The sequence below is a fragment of the Sinocyclocheilus grahami genome, unplaced genomic scaffold, assembly GCF_001515645.1.
Source record: "Sinocyclocheilus grahami isolate Dianchi unplaced genomic scaffold, SAMN03320097.WGS_v1.1 scaffold1648.1, whole genome shotgun sequence".
Taxonomy (NCBI): Eukaryota; Metazoa; Chordata; class Actinopteri; order Cypriniformes; family Cyprinidae; genus Sinocyclocheilus; species Sinocyclocheilus grahami.
The window spans coordinates 172,783-185,961 of record NW_015506827.1 but is presented as its reverse complement, the minus strand read 5'-3'; the positions used below and the strand labels follow the sequence as shown (position 1 = coordinate 185,961).

General features: G+C 35.7%; 1 protein-coding gene across 2 annotated transcripts in view; it reads left to right on the top strand.

Moving 5' to 3' along the window:
* The window catches only part of LOC107571772 (protein LSM12 homolog A-like), a 10,621-nt gene extending 982 nt beyond the window's left edge, over positions 1–9,639 (top strand). Inside the window, exons 2-5 of one of the 2 annotated variants that reach the window (XM_016258139.1) lie at positions 1,254–1,387; positions 7,044–7,153; positions 7,300–7,426; positions 8,966–9,639. In XM_016258139.1, coding sequence (XP_016113625.1) covers positions 1,254–1,387; positions 7,044–7,153; positions 7,300–7,426; positions 8,966–9,058 — 464 coding nt within the window. In that variant the 3' untranslated portion in view covers positions 9,059–9,639. Of the gene's footprint in view, positions 1–1,253; positions 1,388–7,043; positions 7,154–7,299; positions 7,427–7,495; positions 7,926–8,965 lie in introns of those variants that run through there. The other variant, XM_016258140.1, reaches the window with a different exon arrangement.
* The last annotated feature ends 3,540 nt before the right edge of the window (positions 9,640–13,179 follow it).

Genomic DNA, 13,179 nt, shown 5'->3' with positions numbered 1-13,179 from the left:
TAGAAAAGCCTATGGGATGTCCCCACTTTTCACAAAAACAAACCTGTGTGTGTGTGTGTGTATGTATATGTGTGTGTGTGTGTGTATGTATATGTATATGTATGTGTGTGTGTATGTATATGTGTGTGTGTATGTATATGTGTGTGTGTGTGTGTGTGTGTGTGTATGTTATGACTAAAAACTGCATGAAATTCTAATGTTTGTACTGTAAATCGATGAGATTTTTAGAAATGATACATACAATTTGTCGCACTGTATCTCCAATAATGTCTTGGTAAGATATTAAAATGTTTGTATGTTCAAAGCTCTGTAGTTTCTAAACCTATAATGCAATCTAATGATGACATTCCTTAAAGCCGATGATCATATTTGATACATTTTAACATGATTTCTAAAAAGTGTGTATGGATAGTAAACCTTTGTGTGTGTCTGTGTGTGTGTGTGTGTGTATATGTGTGTGTGTGTGTGTATGTTATGACTAAAAACTGCATGAAATTCTAATGTTTGTACTGTAAATCGATGAGATTTTTAGAAATGATACATACAATTTGTCGCACTGTATCTCCAATAATGTCTTAGTAAGATATTAAAATGTTTGTATGTTCAAAGCTCTGTAGTTTCTAAACCTATAATGCAATCTAATGATGACATTCCTTAAAGCCGATGATCATATTTGATACATTTTAACATGATTTCTGAAAAGTGTGTATGGATAGTAAACCTTCATTTACTCTTAGGTTTACTTCATTAAAAAACCTTAGCAAAGTGGACTTTTTTACAATTGCACTGAAAGGCTTTGTACTTTTTATGAGTATATGGTTGAGATGACAGAAGGGAGATTGTGTGTGATGGGTTTTTCAGCATGTTATATAAAATCTAACACCATATGCTTTGAGTTAAGGGTAGATGGAGTCTGAAGCTGTGTTTGTAGTGATGAATGAATTAGTCTGCTTGTCACATGTGCAGATGACCTGTACTCTTTATAAATCACACGTTTTTAAGTGTGACGTCTTCAGCCTGTCACCTTTTCCCGCATCTTATGTTTTGTACACTTGCTCTCAACCAATTACTCATGTCTGTTTGGTTACAGTTTCACTTTCTAGATCGACTCTTTGCTCGTTTTATATGTCTGGGTCTTTAAATAAGAGCACACGGGTCTGCCAGCACATCTTTTTTTTGTTTAAGTGAAAGAACGTTGGCATAATCTTCTCTGGAGTCTTGGTTTGGCTTCTCCTTAACCCTTCTCCTCCCAGAATGCCCTTCCTCCAGCGCGAAGCCCAACCTCAGTGACGTCATCTTGGTTAACTTAGCCTATGTTTCAGACGTGGATGTTATTAATGACCGCACTGAGACTCCTCCTCCTCTAGCATCCTTGAATATTAGCAAGGTGAGATTGCATTTTACACTTCACAATCAAATTGGGTGGTACAGTCGCGATTAAACACATTTGTCAGCCAATCAGAATCCATCTGACTTTAAAGCTTTTAAAACCGCGACATCAAATACACAGAATGGGATGCTAATATAGTTATCGTTGTGAATGGGCCTTTACTTGACTTTCTTTTATTTGGGTACAAACCAAAAGATGAGATCATTCTTGACGATAAGTCTGGCATTAGTACAAAAGCGTGACATTTTCAAAAAAAAGAGAGACCGATATTATGAAACCGATCGTGCAGACCAGCAGTGAGAATTTACAGAAATATTTATTTATTTAAAAAAAAAAAATAAAGAACAGTAATTGCTAAAGTAAAATGCATGGTGAGCTCCAAACTCCATGTCACTATGTAAATCATTTATCAAACCAAACCGATATATCTTGTTTTTTTTCCCATAAATTCTGGATAAATGAGCCACATTCTGTGAAACAGACACCTGTACATACACACCTGTGACTGTATGTCAATTAGGGATGCACTCATATGAAAATGTTGGCCGATACTAATAATTCTTTATATATTTTCAGCATGTTATATAAAATCTAACACCATATGCTTTGAGTTAAGGGTAGATGGAGTCTGAAGCTGTGTTTGTAGTGATGAATGAATTAGTCTGCTTGTCACATGTGCAGATGACCTGTACTCTTTATAAATCACACGTTTTTAAGTGTGACGTCTTCAGCCTGTCACCTTTTCCCGCATCTTATGTTTTGTACACTTGCTCTCAACCAATTACTCATGTCTGTTTGTCTAAACCTATAATGCAATCTAATGATGACATTCCTTAAAGCCGATGATCATATTTGATACATTTTAACATGATTTCTGAAAAGTGTGTATGGATAGTAAACCTTCATTTACTCTTAGGTTTACTTCATTAAAAAACCTTAGCAAAGTGGACTTTTTTACAATTGCACTGAAAGGCTTTGTACTTTTTATGAGTATATGGTTGAGATGACAGAAGGGAGATTGTGTGTGATGGGTTTTTCAGCATGTTATATAAAATCTAACACCATATGCTTTGAGTTAAGGGTAGATGGAGTCTGAAGCTGAGCTGTGTTTGTAGTGATGAATGAATTGGTCTGCTTGTCACATGTGCAGATGACCTGTACTCTTTATAAATCACACGTTTTTAAGTGTGACGTCTTCAGCCTGTCACCTTTTCCCGCATCTTGTGTTTTGTACACTTGCTCTCAACCATTTACTCATGTCTGTTTCGTTACAGTTTCACTTTCTAGATCGACTCTTTGCTCGTTTTATATGTCTGGGTCTTTAAATAAGAGCACACGGGTCTGCCAGCACATCTTTTTTTTGTTTAAGTGAAAGAACGTTGGCATAATCTTCTCTGGAGTCTTGGTTTGGCTTCTCCTTAACCCTTCTCCTCCCAGAATGCCCTTCCTCCAGCGCGAAGCCCAACCTCAGTGACGTCATCTTGGTTAACTTAGCCTATGTTTCAGACGTGGATGTTATTAATGACCGCACTGAGACTCCTCCTCCTCTAGCATCCTTGAATATTAGCAAGGTGAGATTGCATTTTACACTTCACAATCAAATTGGGTGGTACAGTCGCGATTAAACACATTTGTCAGCCAATCAGAATCCATCTGACTTTAAAGCTTTTAAAACCGCGACATCAAATACACAGAATGGGATGCTAATATAGTTATCGTTGTGAATGGGCCTTTACTTGACTTTCTTTTATTTGGGTACAAACCAAAAGATGAGATCATTCTTGACGATAAGTCTGGCATTAGTACAAAAGCGTGACATTTTCAAAAAAAAGAGAGACCGATATTATGAAACCGATCGTGCAGACCAGCAGTGAGAATTTACAGAAATATTTATTTATTTAAAAAAAAAAAATAAAGAACAGTAATTGCTAAAGTAAAATGCATGGTGAGCTCCAAACTCCATGTCACTATGTAAATCATTTATCAAACCAAACCGATATATCTTGTTTTTTTTCCCATAAATTCTGGATAAATGAGCCACATTCTGTGAAACAGACACCTGTACATACACACCTGTGACTGTATGTCAATTAGGGATGCACTCATATGAAAATGTTGGCCGATACTAATAATTCTTTATATATGATAACCGATATGTTGGCCGATAAATCTAAATCCAAATTTTTATATAATTTGAGAGCCGGATTACAAAAGAAGCCTCACCATTAAAAGCCATATCCCAAACACGTCAACATAACTCATGCAGTACTGCAGCCTTGTTTAAACCAGTGTTTTAAAATGAATTTTACACTCATATTACCAACTTCCTTTATCCAAAAATGTTCACAATATAATTTTATGTAGCCCTGCACGTTGCACTTAACTATAAGAGATTTCAATCATGTTTCAGGCCATTAAAAACCATCACGGTGAACAGTGCGAATCTGAAGTGTCTCTGAAGGAAATATTATGCATTATTTATCAGCTTTAATCGGCCAAATTTTCTTATTGGATCGATAACAAGAACAGTACTAATGAACGTTTATCGGCCGATACTGCTATGGTGGCCGATATATCGTGCATCTGTCAATTACATTTTTATGCCACGCAAGGAAGTGAAGTTTAGTTTCAGTTGCTTGCTGCAAAGTGTTTTTTCCAATACTGATATCATTAATAGCCACGCATCTTTATCTACCGTGGAAAACATGTTATTGCAAATTTTGCATCAGTTTATACACTTATTCTGCATTTTCACATAATTAGGGATGCACCGAAATGAAAACCAAAACCGAAAATGCTTTGTATTATTTAATAAAATAATAAATAATCATTACAAAGTAATTTTGTAAGACTTTTTAATTTAACTCCATTTTAATGATACTGAATTTAAAAAATACAACATACTTTTTACTGAAAGTAACAATAAAATTGGACCATTTATACATTCAAAAAAATTATTCATTGGATGAACTTGATGTAATTGAGGGCAAGATTTCCATCAATAAATGTGTGTAACCCCAACTCATAAAAAAACTAATGCAATGAAATGTAATTGAGTTGGGTCAACAATTTGATCAAATATAGTTTAAATGAAATTGATACGTTTATGACGAGATTTTTTTTATGCTTGTTGAACTCGGACTACAACATTTAACTGGAAAATAAGACTTTAGGCAGAAATCCTTCTAAACGCATACAAAAAATTGCTGCATTCAATTTACTTAACTTTGTGCTCTTTCCATTTAAAATTAGAGGCAACCACTGCATTTTAATCATAATACAAACAAAGATGCTGCATACATGCAACACGAGCAGTTTTTAATCTAAATTAGATTAAATTTGAAGCAATTGACTTCAGTTTTGTGAAACTATACATAAATATCTGCATGAAACCGAAACAGCAGACGGGCTGAACGAGACGCAGATGCACTCTCTGCCAGCAGGTGGTGCTTAAAGCCTTTCCTTGGTTACCGCTGGAAACAAAGCAGACTTATGAACTTTAATATGCGTTATACAGAGGCAAGATGAAAAGATAAAATACCATCTAAACTTTTCTAAAGACAGTAAGTTCCCCTCAGACATGGATTCATATAAACTCTTGCCCCTAATTGAATCGTGATTTGTTTAGCATCTCAACCGATTTGAATCGTCACATATTTGAATCTATTTTCAACCGGCACGCAGTTAATCGTTACATCCCTATTTACTATTAAAATCAACAGTTGTGCTTAAGTTAATGCACTCTGAATTAACATGAACTAACGGTGATCATAAATTCTGGATAAATGAGCCACATTCTGTGAAACAGACACCTGTACATACACACCTGTGACTGTATGTCAATTAGGGATGCACTCATATGAAAATGTTGGCCGATACTAATAATTCTTTATATATGATAACCGATATGTTGGCCGATAAATCTAAATCCAAATTTTTATATAATTTGAGAGCCGGATTACAAAAGAAGCCTCACCATTAAAAGCCATATCCCAAACACGTCAACATAACTCATGCAGTACTGCAGCCTTGTTTAAACCAGTGTTTTAAAATGAATTTTACACTCATATTACCAACTTCCTTTATCCAAAAATGTTCACAATATAATTTTATGTAGCCCTGCACGTTGCACTTAACTATAAGAGATTTCAATCATGTTTCAGGCCATTAAAAACCATCACGGTGAACAGTGCGAATCTGAAGTGTCTCTGAAGGAAATATTATGCATTATTTATCAGCTTTAATCGGCCAAATTTTCTTATTGGATCGATAACAAGAACAGTACTAATGAACGTTTATCGGCCGATACTGCTATGGTGGCCGATATATCGTGCATCTGTCAATTACATTTTTATGCCACGCAAGGAAGTGAAGTTTAGTTTCAGTTGCTTGCTGCAAAGTGTTTTTTCCAATACTGATATCATTAATAGCCACGCATCTTTATCTACCGTGGAAAACATGTTATTGCAAATTTTGCATCAGTTTATACACTTATTCTGCATTTTCACATAATTAGGGATGCACCGAAATGAAAACCAAAACCGAAAATGCTTTGTATTATTTAATAAAATAATAAATAATCATTACAAAGTAATTTTGTAAGACTTTTTAATTTAACTCCATTTTAATGATACTGAATTTAAAAAATACAACATACTTTTTACTGAAAGTAACAATAAAATTGGACCATTTATACATTCAAAAAAATTATTAATTGGATGAACTTGATGTAATTGAGGGCAAGATTTCCATCAATAAATGTGTGTAACCCCAACTCATAAAAAAACTAATGCAATGAAATGTAATTGAGTTGGGTCAACAATTTGATCAAATATAGTTTAAATGAAATTGATACGTTTATGACGAGATTTTTTTTATGCTTGTTGAACTCGGACTACAACATTTAACTGGAAAATAAGACTTTAGGCAGAAATCCTTCTAAACGCATACAAAAAATTGCTGCATTCAATTTACTTAACTTTGTGCTCTTTCCATTTAAAATTAGAGGCAACCACTGCATTTTAATCATAATACAAACAAAGATGCTGCATACATGCAACACGAGCAGTTTTTAATCTAAATTAGATTAAATTTGAAGCAATTGACTTCAGTTTTGTGAAACTATACATAAATATCTGCATGAAACCGAAACAGCAGACGGGCTGAACGAGACGCAGATGCACTCTCTGCCAGCAGGTGGTGCTTAAAGCCTTTCCTTGGTTACCGCTGGAAACAAAGCAGACTTATGAACTTTAATATGCGTTATACAGAGGCAAGATGAAAAGATAAAATACCATCTAAACTTTTCTAAAGACAGTAAGTTCCCCTCAGACATGGATTCATATAAACTCTTGCCCCTAATTGAATCGTGATTTGTTTAGCATCTCAACCCATTTGAATCGTCACATATTTGAATCGATTTTCAACCGGCACGCAGTTAATCGTTACATCCCTATTTACTATTAAAATCAACAGTTGTGCTTAAGTTAATGCACTCTGTATTAACATGAACTAACGGTGATCCCTACATAATCATAGTGGCTTGTAAAAACACTTCACATATCTTGTACCAGATGAACATGTGACAGTAAATAATACATTATGGAGAAGGTCTGTCAGTTTTGGCTTATTTTGACGCGTCTTTTTTCCACAGCTTGCCAGTCGGGCAAGAACAGAAAAGGAAGACAAGCTGTCCCAAGCTTATGCAATCAGTGCTGGGGTGTCAGTTGAGGGCCAGCAATTATTCCAGACTATACACAAAACGTAAGATTTGCCAACTTTATATACATTGTGAAAACGAATGCATTGAAGACTTTTGGCTTAAGATTAAAAGCATGTGAGACTACAGTGATGTGATCATTTAGAGGGTGCCTGTCTTGAGTTTGTTGTCTGGTCTCTGTGTTTTCCAGCATCAAAGACTGTAAATGGCAGGAGAAGAACATCATGGTTATGGATGATGTCGTAATCTCGCCACCGTACCAGGTGGAGAACTGCAAAGGCAAAGAGGGAAGTGCTCTAAGTCATGTACGCAAAATTGTGAGTATCATGCAATCTTTCATTTCAGTAATGGTTTATTTCAGCAGTGCTTTAATGCATCTCTTCCAGTGGCGTCTGTAGGTTTTACAAGATGGACAATATTAAAAGGAAAGGCAGCAGTCATTTTTACGTTTATGTGAAATGCATCAGATAGATAACTATAATAGATGGATTCCTGACGTTAACGTCGTTCCATCTGTCGATGCTTGTCAACCAAGAAATAATGCTACGATGCAGTGCCACCTTTTGATCTACAGGTGCTTTTTTGTGACTTCATACACTCTCAACTGTGTGAAATTGGCATTTCCATGCCATGTGTTGGAAAAATGGAATAAAATGCACTTCATATTGTGATTTTTACAAGAGCTGGGTTGACCGTTCCTTTCTTGCTTTAGTTCTCTTCCCAAGATCAGTCTTTTAATCCAAGTTGTTTTCAGTTGACGCATTAACAAAACTTCACTAAACATTATTTGTTGCGCACTTCCCATTCAATAATCTCCGCTTTCAAATTCTGCAGAAAGATGTCAATAAAATGTATGTTTGAATAAATGTGTCATGTTATGACAGCCACTGTTTAAATGTATATTTCAGCAAATAGGAGCAGAAAAACTCAATTAAATCATTAAACAGTTTAAATAGAAGCTGCCATATGTGCTGTTGAAATGTTTGCATAACTCCGCTTTTGAGTGTTGATTATTAGATGTATAAATTAAACCGCAAGAATCAATAAGTCTAGTCTGTTTTCATTTAATTTATAGAACATTGTAGCGCACCTCCCATCAAATAAATCACAGTAAGCTTTGAGCTTTACTTTTGAAATGAAACAAAGTCTCAGATTTAAAATTCTGTCCGTTGTATTACAAAGCGCCTCGGTTCAAGAGAAGCGGCAGTGTGACCTGATCATCGCTTCCGCTTTAATACTAGTTGCAGCACTACATAAACATAAATAAACATCCGAAGGCAAGTTACAAGAGAGTACGATTTACCATATCTTGTCTCGTGTAGTTGCTCAATCAGTGTTTCAACTGCACAAAGACGTCAGTGTCACGTAACGTCACATTTACTTCAGAAACAAACCTATTCGGTGACCATAAACTCGTTAGTCAGCTAGGAAAATAAACTCTAGAAAAGGGCATTTTGTGAAATTATATATGCACCATAGAAAATATTCATTAGATATGAGTGTACTAGTGTATGAAAGATGGGTTCAAGTGTACCACAAGTGGTGACTAAATACAGATAGTATGTTAAAAGTGCATTTTATTTCATATTCAATGGTGTCCCAAAATAGTACAGTTGAGCACACTTCGATGGTCTTAAGTAGTACTAAAGAATCATTTGTAGTATATTAAGTACAAAATTAGTGTGTGAAAATAAAGCACTTTAAGTGCATTATGGAAGTGTAGTTTTTTTTGTAACGGTGCTAAAAAACCCCAACTTATTTTATAGAAAGCAGTTGACATGTTTCTGAATAGTTTCTGCTGTGCTCGGTGCATCCTCCTCTACAGCTGTACAACTTGCTTGTCTCTTTCCTTTCAGGTTGAGAAACATTTTAAAGATGTGGAAAGCCAGAAGTCGATGCAGCGCACACCAGCACAGCAAACACAGAAGGACTCGTCTCTATCCTCCTGAGTGGGGGGTATGGCTCGTCTGGGGAGGGCACCGCGGGCATCCAGGGCCTAAGAGCTGGTGCAAGCCAGCGCTCTTCTCCCCCTCTGCGGCGCAGTCCGAGGGTGGATGCACCAAGGGCCTAGGGTCTGGAAGATCAACAAAAGAAACAAACACACACAAAAAAACATTAAAAAAAAAAAAAAAAGCAAAAATGTTTTAAGGAAAAAACACGAGAGTGAAAAGAGTTCATTCTAAATTAGACTTTATAAAGATAATTTAAAACGCCAACCATCAAACAAACCATAGTTTATTTGACTAACTTACAGTGTCTTATCCCCTCCTTCCTCCTGTGTTTCATCTGAAACAGCTTTTCATATTTTCTTCTCTTACATCCCTCCTTCGCCTTCTATTCCATTTTGTCAAAAAAAGAAAAAAACAAATCGGTCAGAAAAGCTTGTTAGCTTTTACTTTTTATGCTTTTTCTTTTGGCTGTTTATGTTCTACAGTTGTGTCTGTTCTGTATTTTAAACGAAATGTGATTTCAGATGCCACGCGTTACAAAGGACGTTTTCTAAAATAAAAGTAACAAAAATTCTGACTAATACTGTACTTTCAGTTGCTTTTTCGCAAACTTTGAACACACTGCTTGCAAAAAGGGGTTAGAAAGTATTGGGTTTAATTGCTGAAACTAATCAAATAGCATCTGAGTGGTTTTGCAAAAAACGCACTAGGTAAACTTCTTACGGGAGTTTCTTTGATCAGTTAGAACAGCATCGGCTCTTTTCAGAAAATCTATTTTACGCAGTATGCACTTTATATCTGTTCTGCATTCAAACCAGTATAACCGTGTATCTGGGCATTGCAGTTCTAATGTGAAATATGAAGTCAAATCATCTGCCGTTTTATTTTCAGAATAACTGAACACTGTTTGCTGAGCGCATCGGCCCTTCCACAAATTAAAAGCCTTAAAAAGGTTCAATCAGAGCAGAAACTCTTAAATTAAAGTCATGGCATTAAGATATATTTACTTGAGAGAACGTATCTTTGCATCTCATTTTCTGAGTTTTTTTAAATAAAGGTTTTTGTGTTTTCAAGCTTTGAAGCATTGCTAATACAAATTGTGTGCTGCTTTGAAATTTACATTCAGAGAACATTGTTCCATTTATTCCTTACATTTTCTTTATTTGGTCTTAAAAATCTTAAATTTACCAAAATGCACTGCAGGTTTATTTCCCTTAATAGCTTTATTTTCATATACTGGGCAGTGTAGATTATATTCTGTGCCAAAAGCAAGCAGTTATTCTCTAGTGGCATGTTTGTTCCTGGAGTATTTTTTAGAAATCGGAAGGGAAATGTGATTCTGTGTCTGTGCAGTTATAATTAGGTTTACTAGTCACATATCTAAAACATCTCTAGCTACAGACTTGGGTTAATTACACATATGTGTCCCTGCAGCACAAAAGCAGTGTTAAGTCGCTGGGGGATATTTGTAGCAATAGCCAACAATACATTGTATGGGTCACAATTATACATTTCTCTTTTATGCCAAAAATCATTAGGATATTAAGTAAAGATCATGTTCCATGAAGATATTTTGTAAATGTCCTACCGTAAATATATCAAAACTTAATGTTTGATTAGTAATATGCATTGCTAAGATCTTCATTTGAACAACTTTAAAGATGATTTTCTCAATATTTAGATTTTTTTGCACCCTCAGATTCCAGATTTTCAAATAGTTGTATCTCGACAAAATATTGTCCGATCCTAACGAGCCATACGTCAATGGAAAACTTATTTATACAGCTTTCAGATGATGTATAAATCTAAATTGACCCTCATGACTGGTTTTGTGTTCCAGGGTCACATATAGGTTTTCAATGGATTATTTATCACTACTATGAACTAAGAAGTGTTTGACGTCCCTTGACTCTGTTATGGCAGTGTCAAAAGCTCTTGATTGTTCTTGAATAATTAAGGATAAAGGTTGGATTATTACTGTAACTAATACACATTCCATTCACACAGCTGGCACCCATTTCCATCTCTAAACAAACCATAGCACACGTCAAAGATTTAACAGTGTACGGTGCTCCTCAAGGTTTCTATTGAGATCTTCAGAGGAGAACTGTAAGACTGCACATCGGTCCTGCTTCCAAACCGATGGAGCGTTCAATGAAATATTCATGATGTACCAAGTACTCTTGTTTCTTGAGTGATGAGGATAAATCAAGTCAGTGTGATAGACTTAAATGCAGAGTTGCATGTGAGATGCTCACCATCCAGGTGAAGAATCTCAAGCTTTGTGTTTCTTTGGTGAAGCAAGAACCAAGGGTGCAGGTGTAGTTCAGTTTTCAAGAATCTGATAGAGAGGAAATATGAATCATCCATGTTTCTGCTCAATCTATATTCATAAAGACTGGTGAGTACAATTAGAGCTGTAATTGATCTGTTTCTGTAAGGCATGCATTAATTTGATCTATGCACATCTGTCCAGGAAGAAAGTTGATTAACATAAAAGTGATTAACTCTTATTCTGTGTGAAATGATAAACGGATTAAAGGATTTCAAGTTCTTTAGATAATTTGGCTTCTCATGCCAAGCCACAAATCCTTGTAGATCCCGGACCACAAGCTGTTTGAAAATGCATCATAAATGCACCATCTTTTCAGCTCGACTTGATGATTCTGCACTGAGGACGAGCAAGGCAAGTGTGCTTGTTAATCTGGAATGCCTACAAGCATTTCTTCCTCTTTCTGAATGGAGACTCTGAGCTGTTGAAGATGCTCTGCGTCGTTGTTTTACACATGGCTTTCCTCGTGGGGAGCTCAAAGCTCTGCCCTCATCGGTGTTTTTGTTACGATGCGTCTGAACTGGTGGACTGCCGATCCCGAGGGTTCGCTCACATTCCCCACAGTATTCCACATGGCACGTGGCTCCTGGAGCTCAGTGGGAATAAGCTGTCGGAGTTGAGGAGCACCTCCTTCACTGGGATATGGGCTCTCAGGGCCCTTCTGCTTTCACAAAGCAACATGCAGGTGGTGCATTCTAAGGTACGTTCAGTTTTGCTTGTTTTTGCAAATTCATGTTTCAGTCTACACAGATTTTTTTACTGGCATTAATGCCTCCATGAACAACCATGGAATCATTCCATTGAACAAATGGTTCTTTTATAGTGGAAAAATTGTTCTACACTTAAAAATAAAGGTTCCAAATTATTATTATTGTACAGCAATGGCATAGAAGCACCATTCTGGTTCCCCAAACAACCGTTTACTGAACAGTTCTTAAAAGAACCATTGTTTTTTCTTAGTTTGAAGAACTTTTTAATATCCTAAAGAGCCTTTTCGCACTGTACACTCTTAAAAATAAAGGTCTCAAAAGGGGGATTTCTCAATGGTGCCATAAAAGAACCATTTCCGGTTCCCCAAAGAACCTTTCAGTGAACATTTCTTAAAAGAACCATTATTTTCTTAGAGTGAACCGTATGTAAAATGGAAAGTTCCCTTGGATGTTAAAGGTTCTTTGTAGAACCACTGATGCCCAAAAACGAATATATTTAAGAGTGTGAAGAACCTTTTGTCCCGTGGATGTTAAAGGTTCAACTATTGATGCCAAATAAATGACATTTTATGTTTAGGAGTGTAATCTTTCCATTGTGCAAAAAGTTCTTTTTATTGGAAAAAGGTTCTTCACATTAAGAAAAATTGAACCCAACATAGTTCTTCTCTGGTTCTTTTATGGACCACAAAAGAAGATATTTAGAAAAATGGTATTTGTGACCTTGGACCATAAAACCAGTCATAAGGGTCCATTTTTTAAAATTGAGATTTATCCATCCAATAATCTTTCCATTGATGTATGGTTTGTTAGGAGAGGACACTATTTGAAAATCTGGAATCTGAGGGTGCAAAAAAATCTAAATATTGAGATAATCATCTTTAAAGTTGTTTAAAGCTTATTTATCCAGCTTTCATAATTTAAAAAATGACCCTTATGACTGGTTTTGTGCTCCAGGGTCAAATATAGATTTTTGATGGAGGCATTAAAGTTATGCAACCTTGGTGAAGTTTAATTATAGCCTACATTTAGATTTGTACATCTGGCCATGCATTTAAGGTTCAAAATTCATAAAAGTTGTG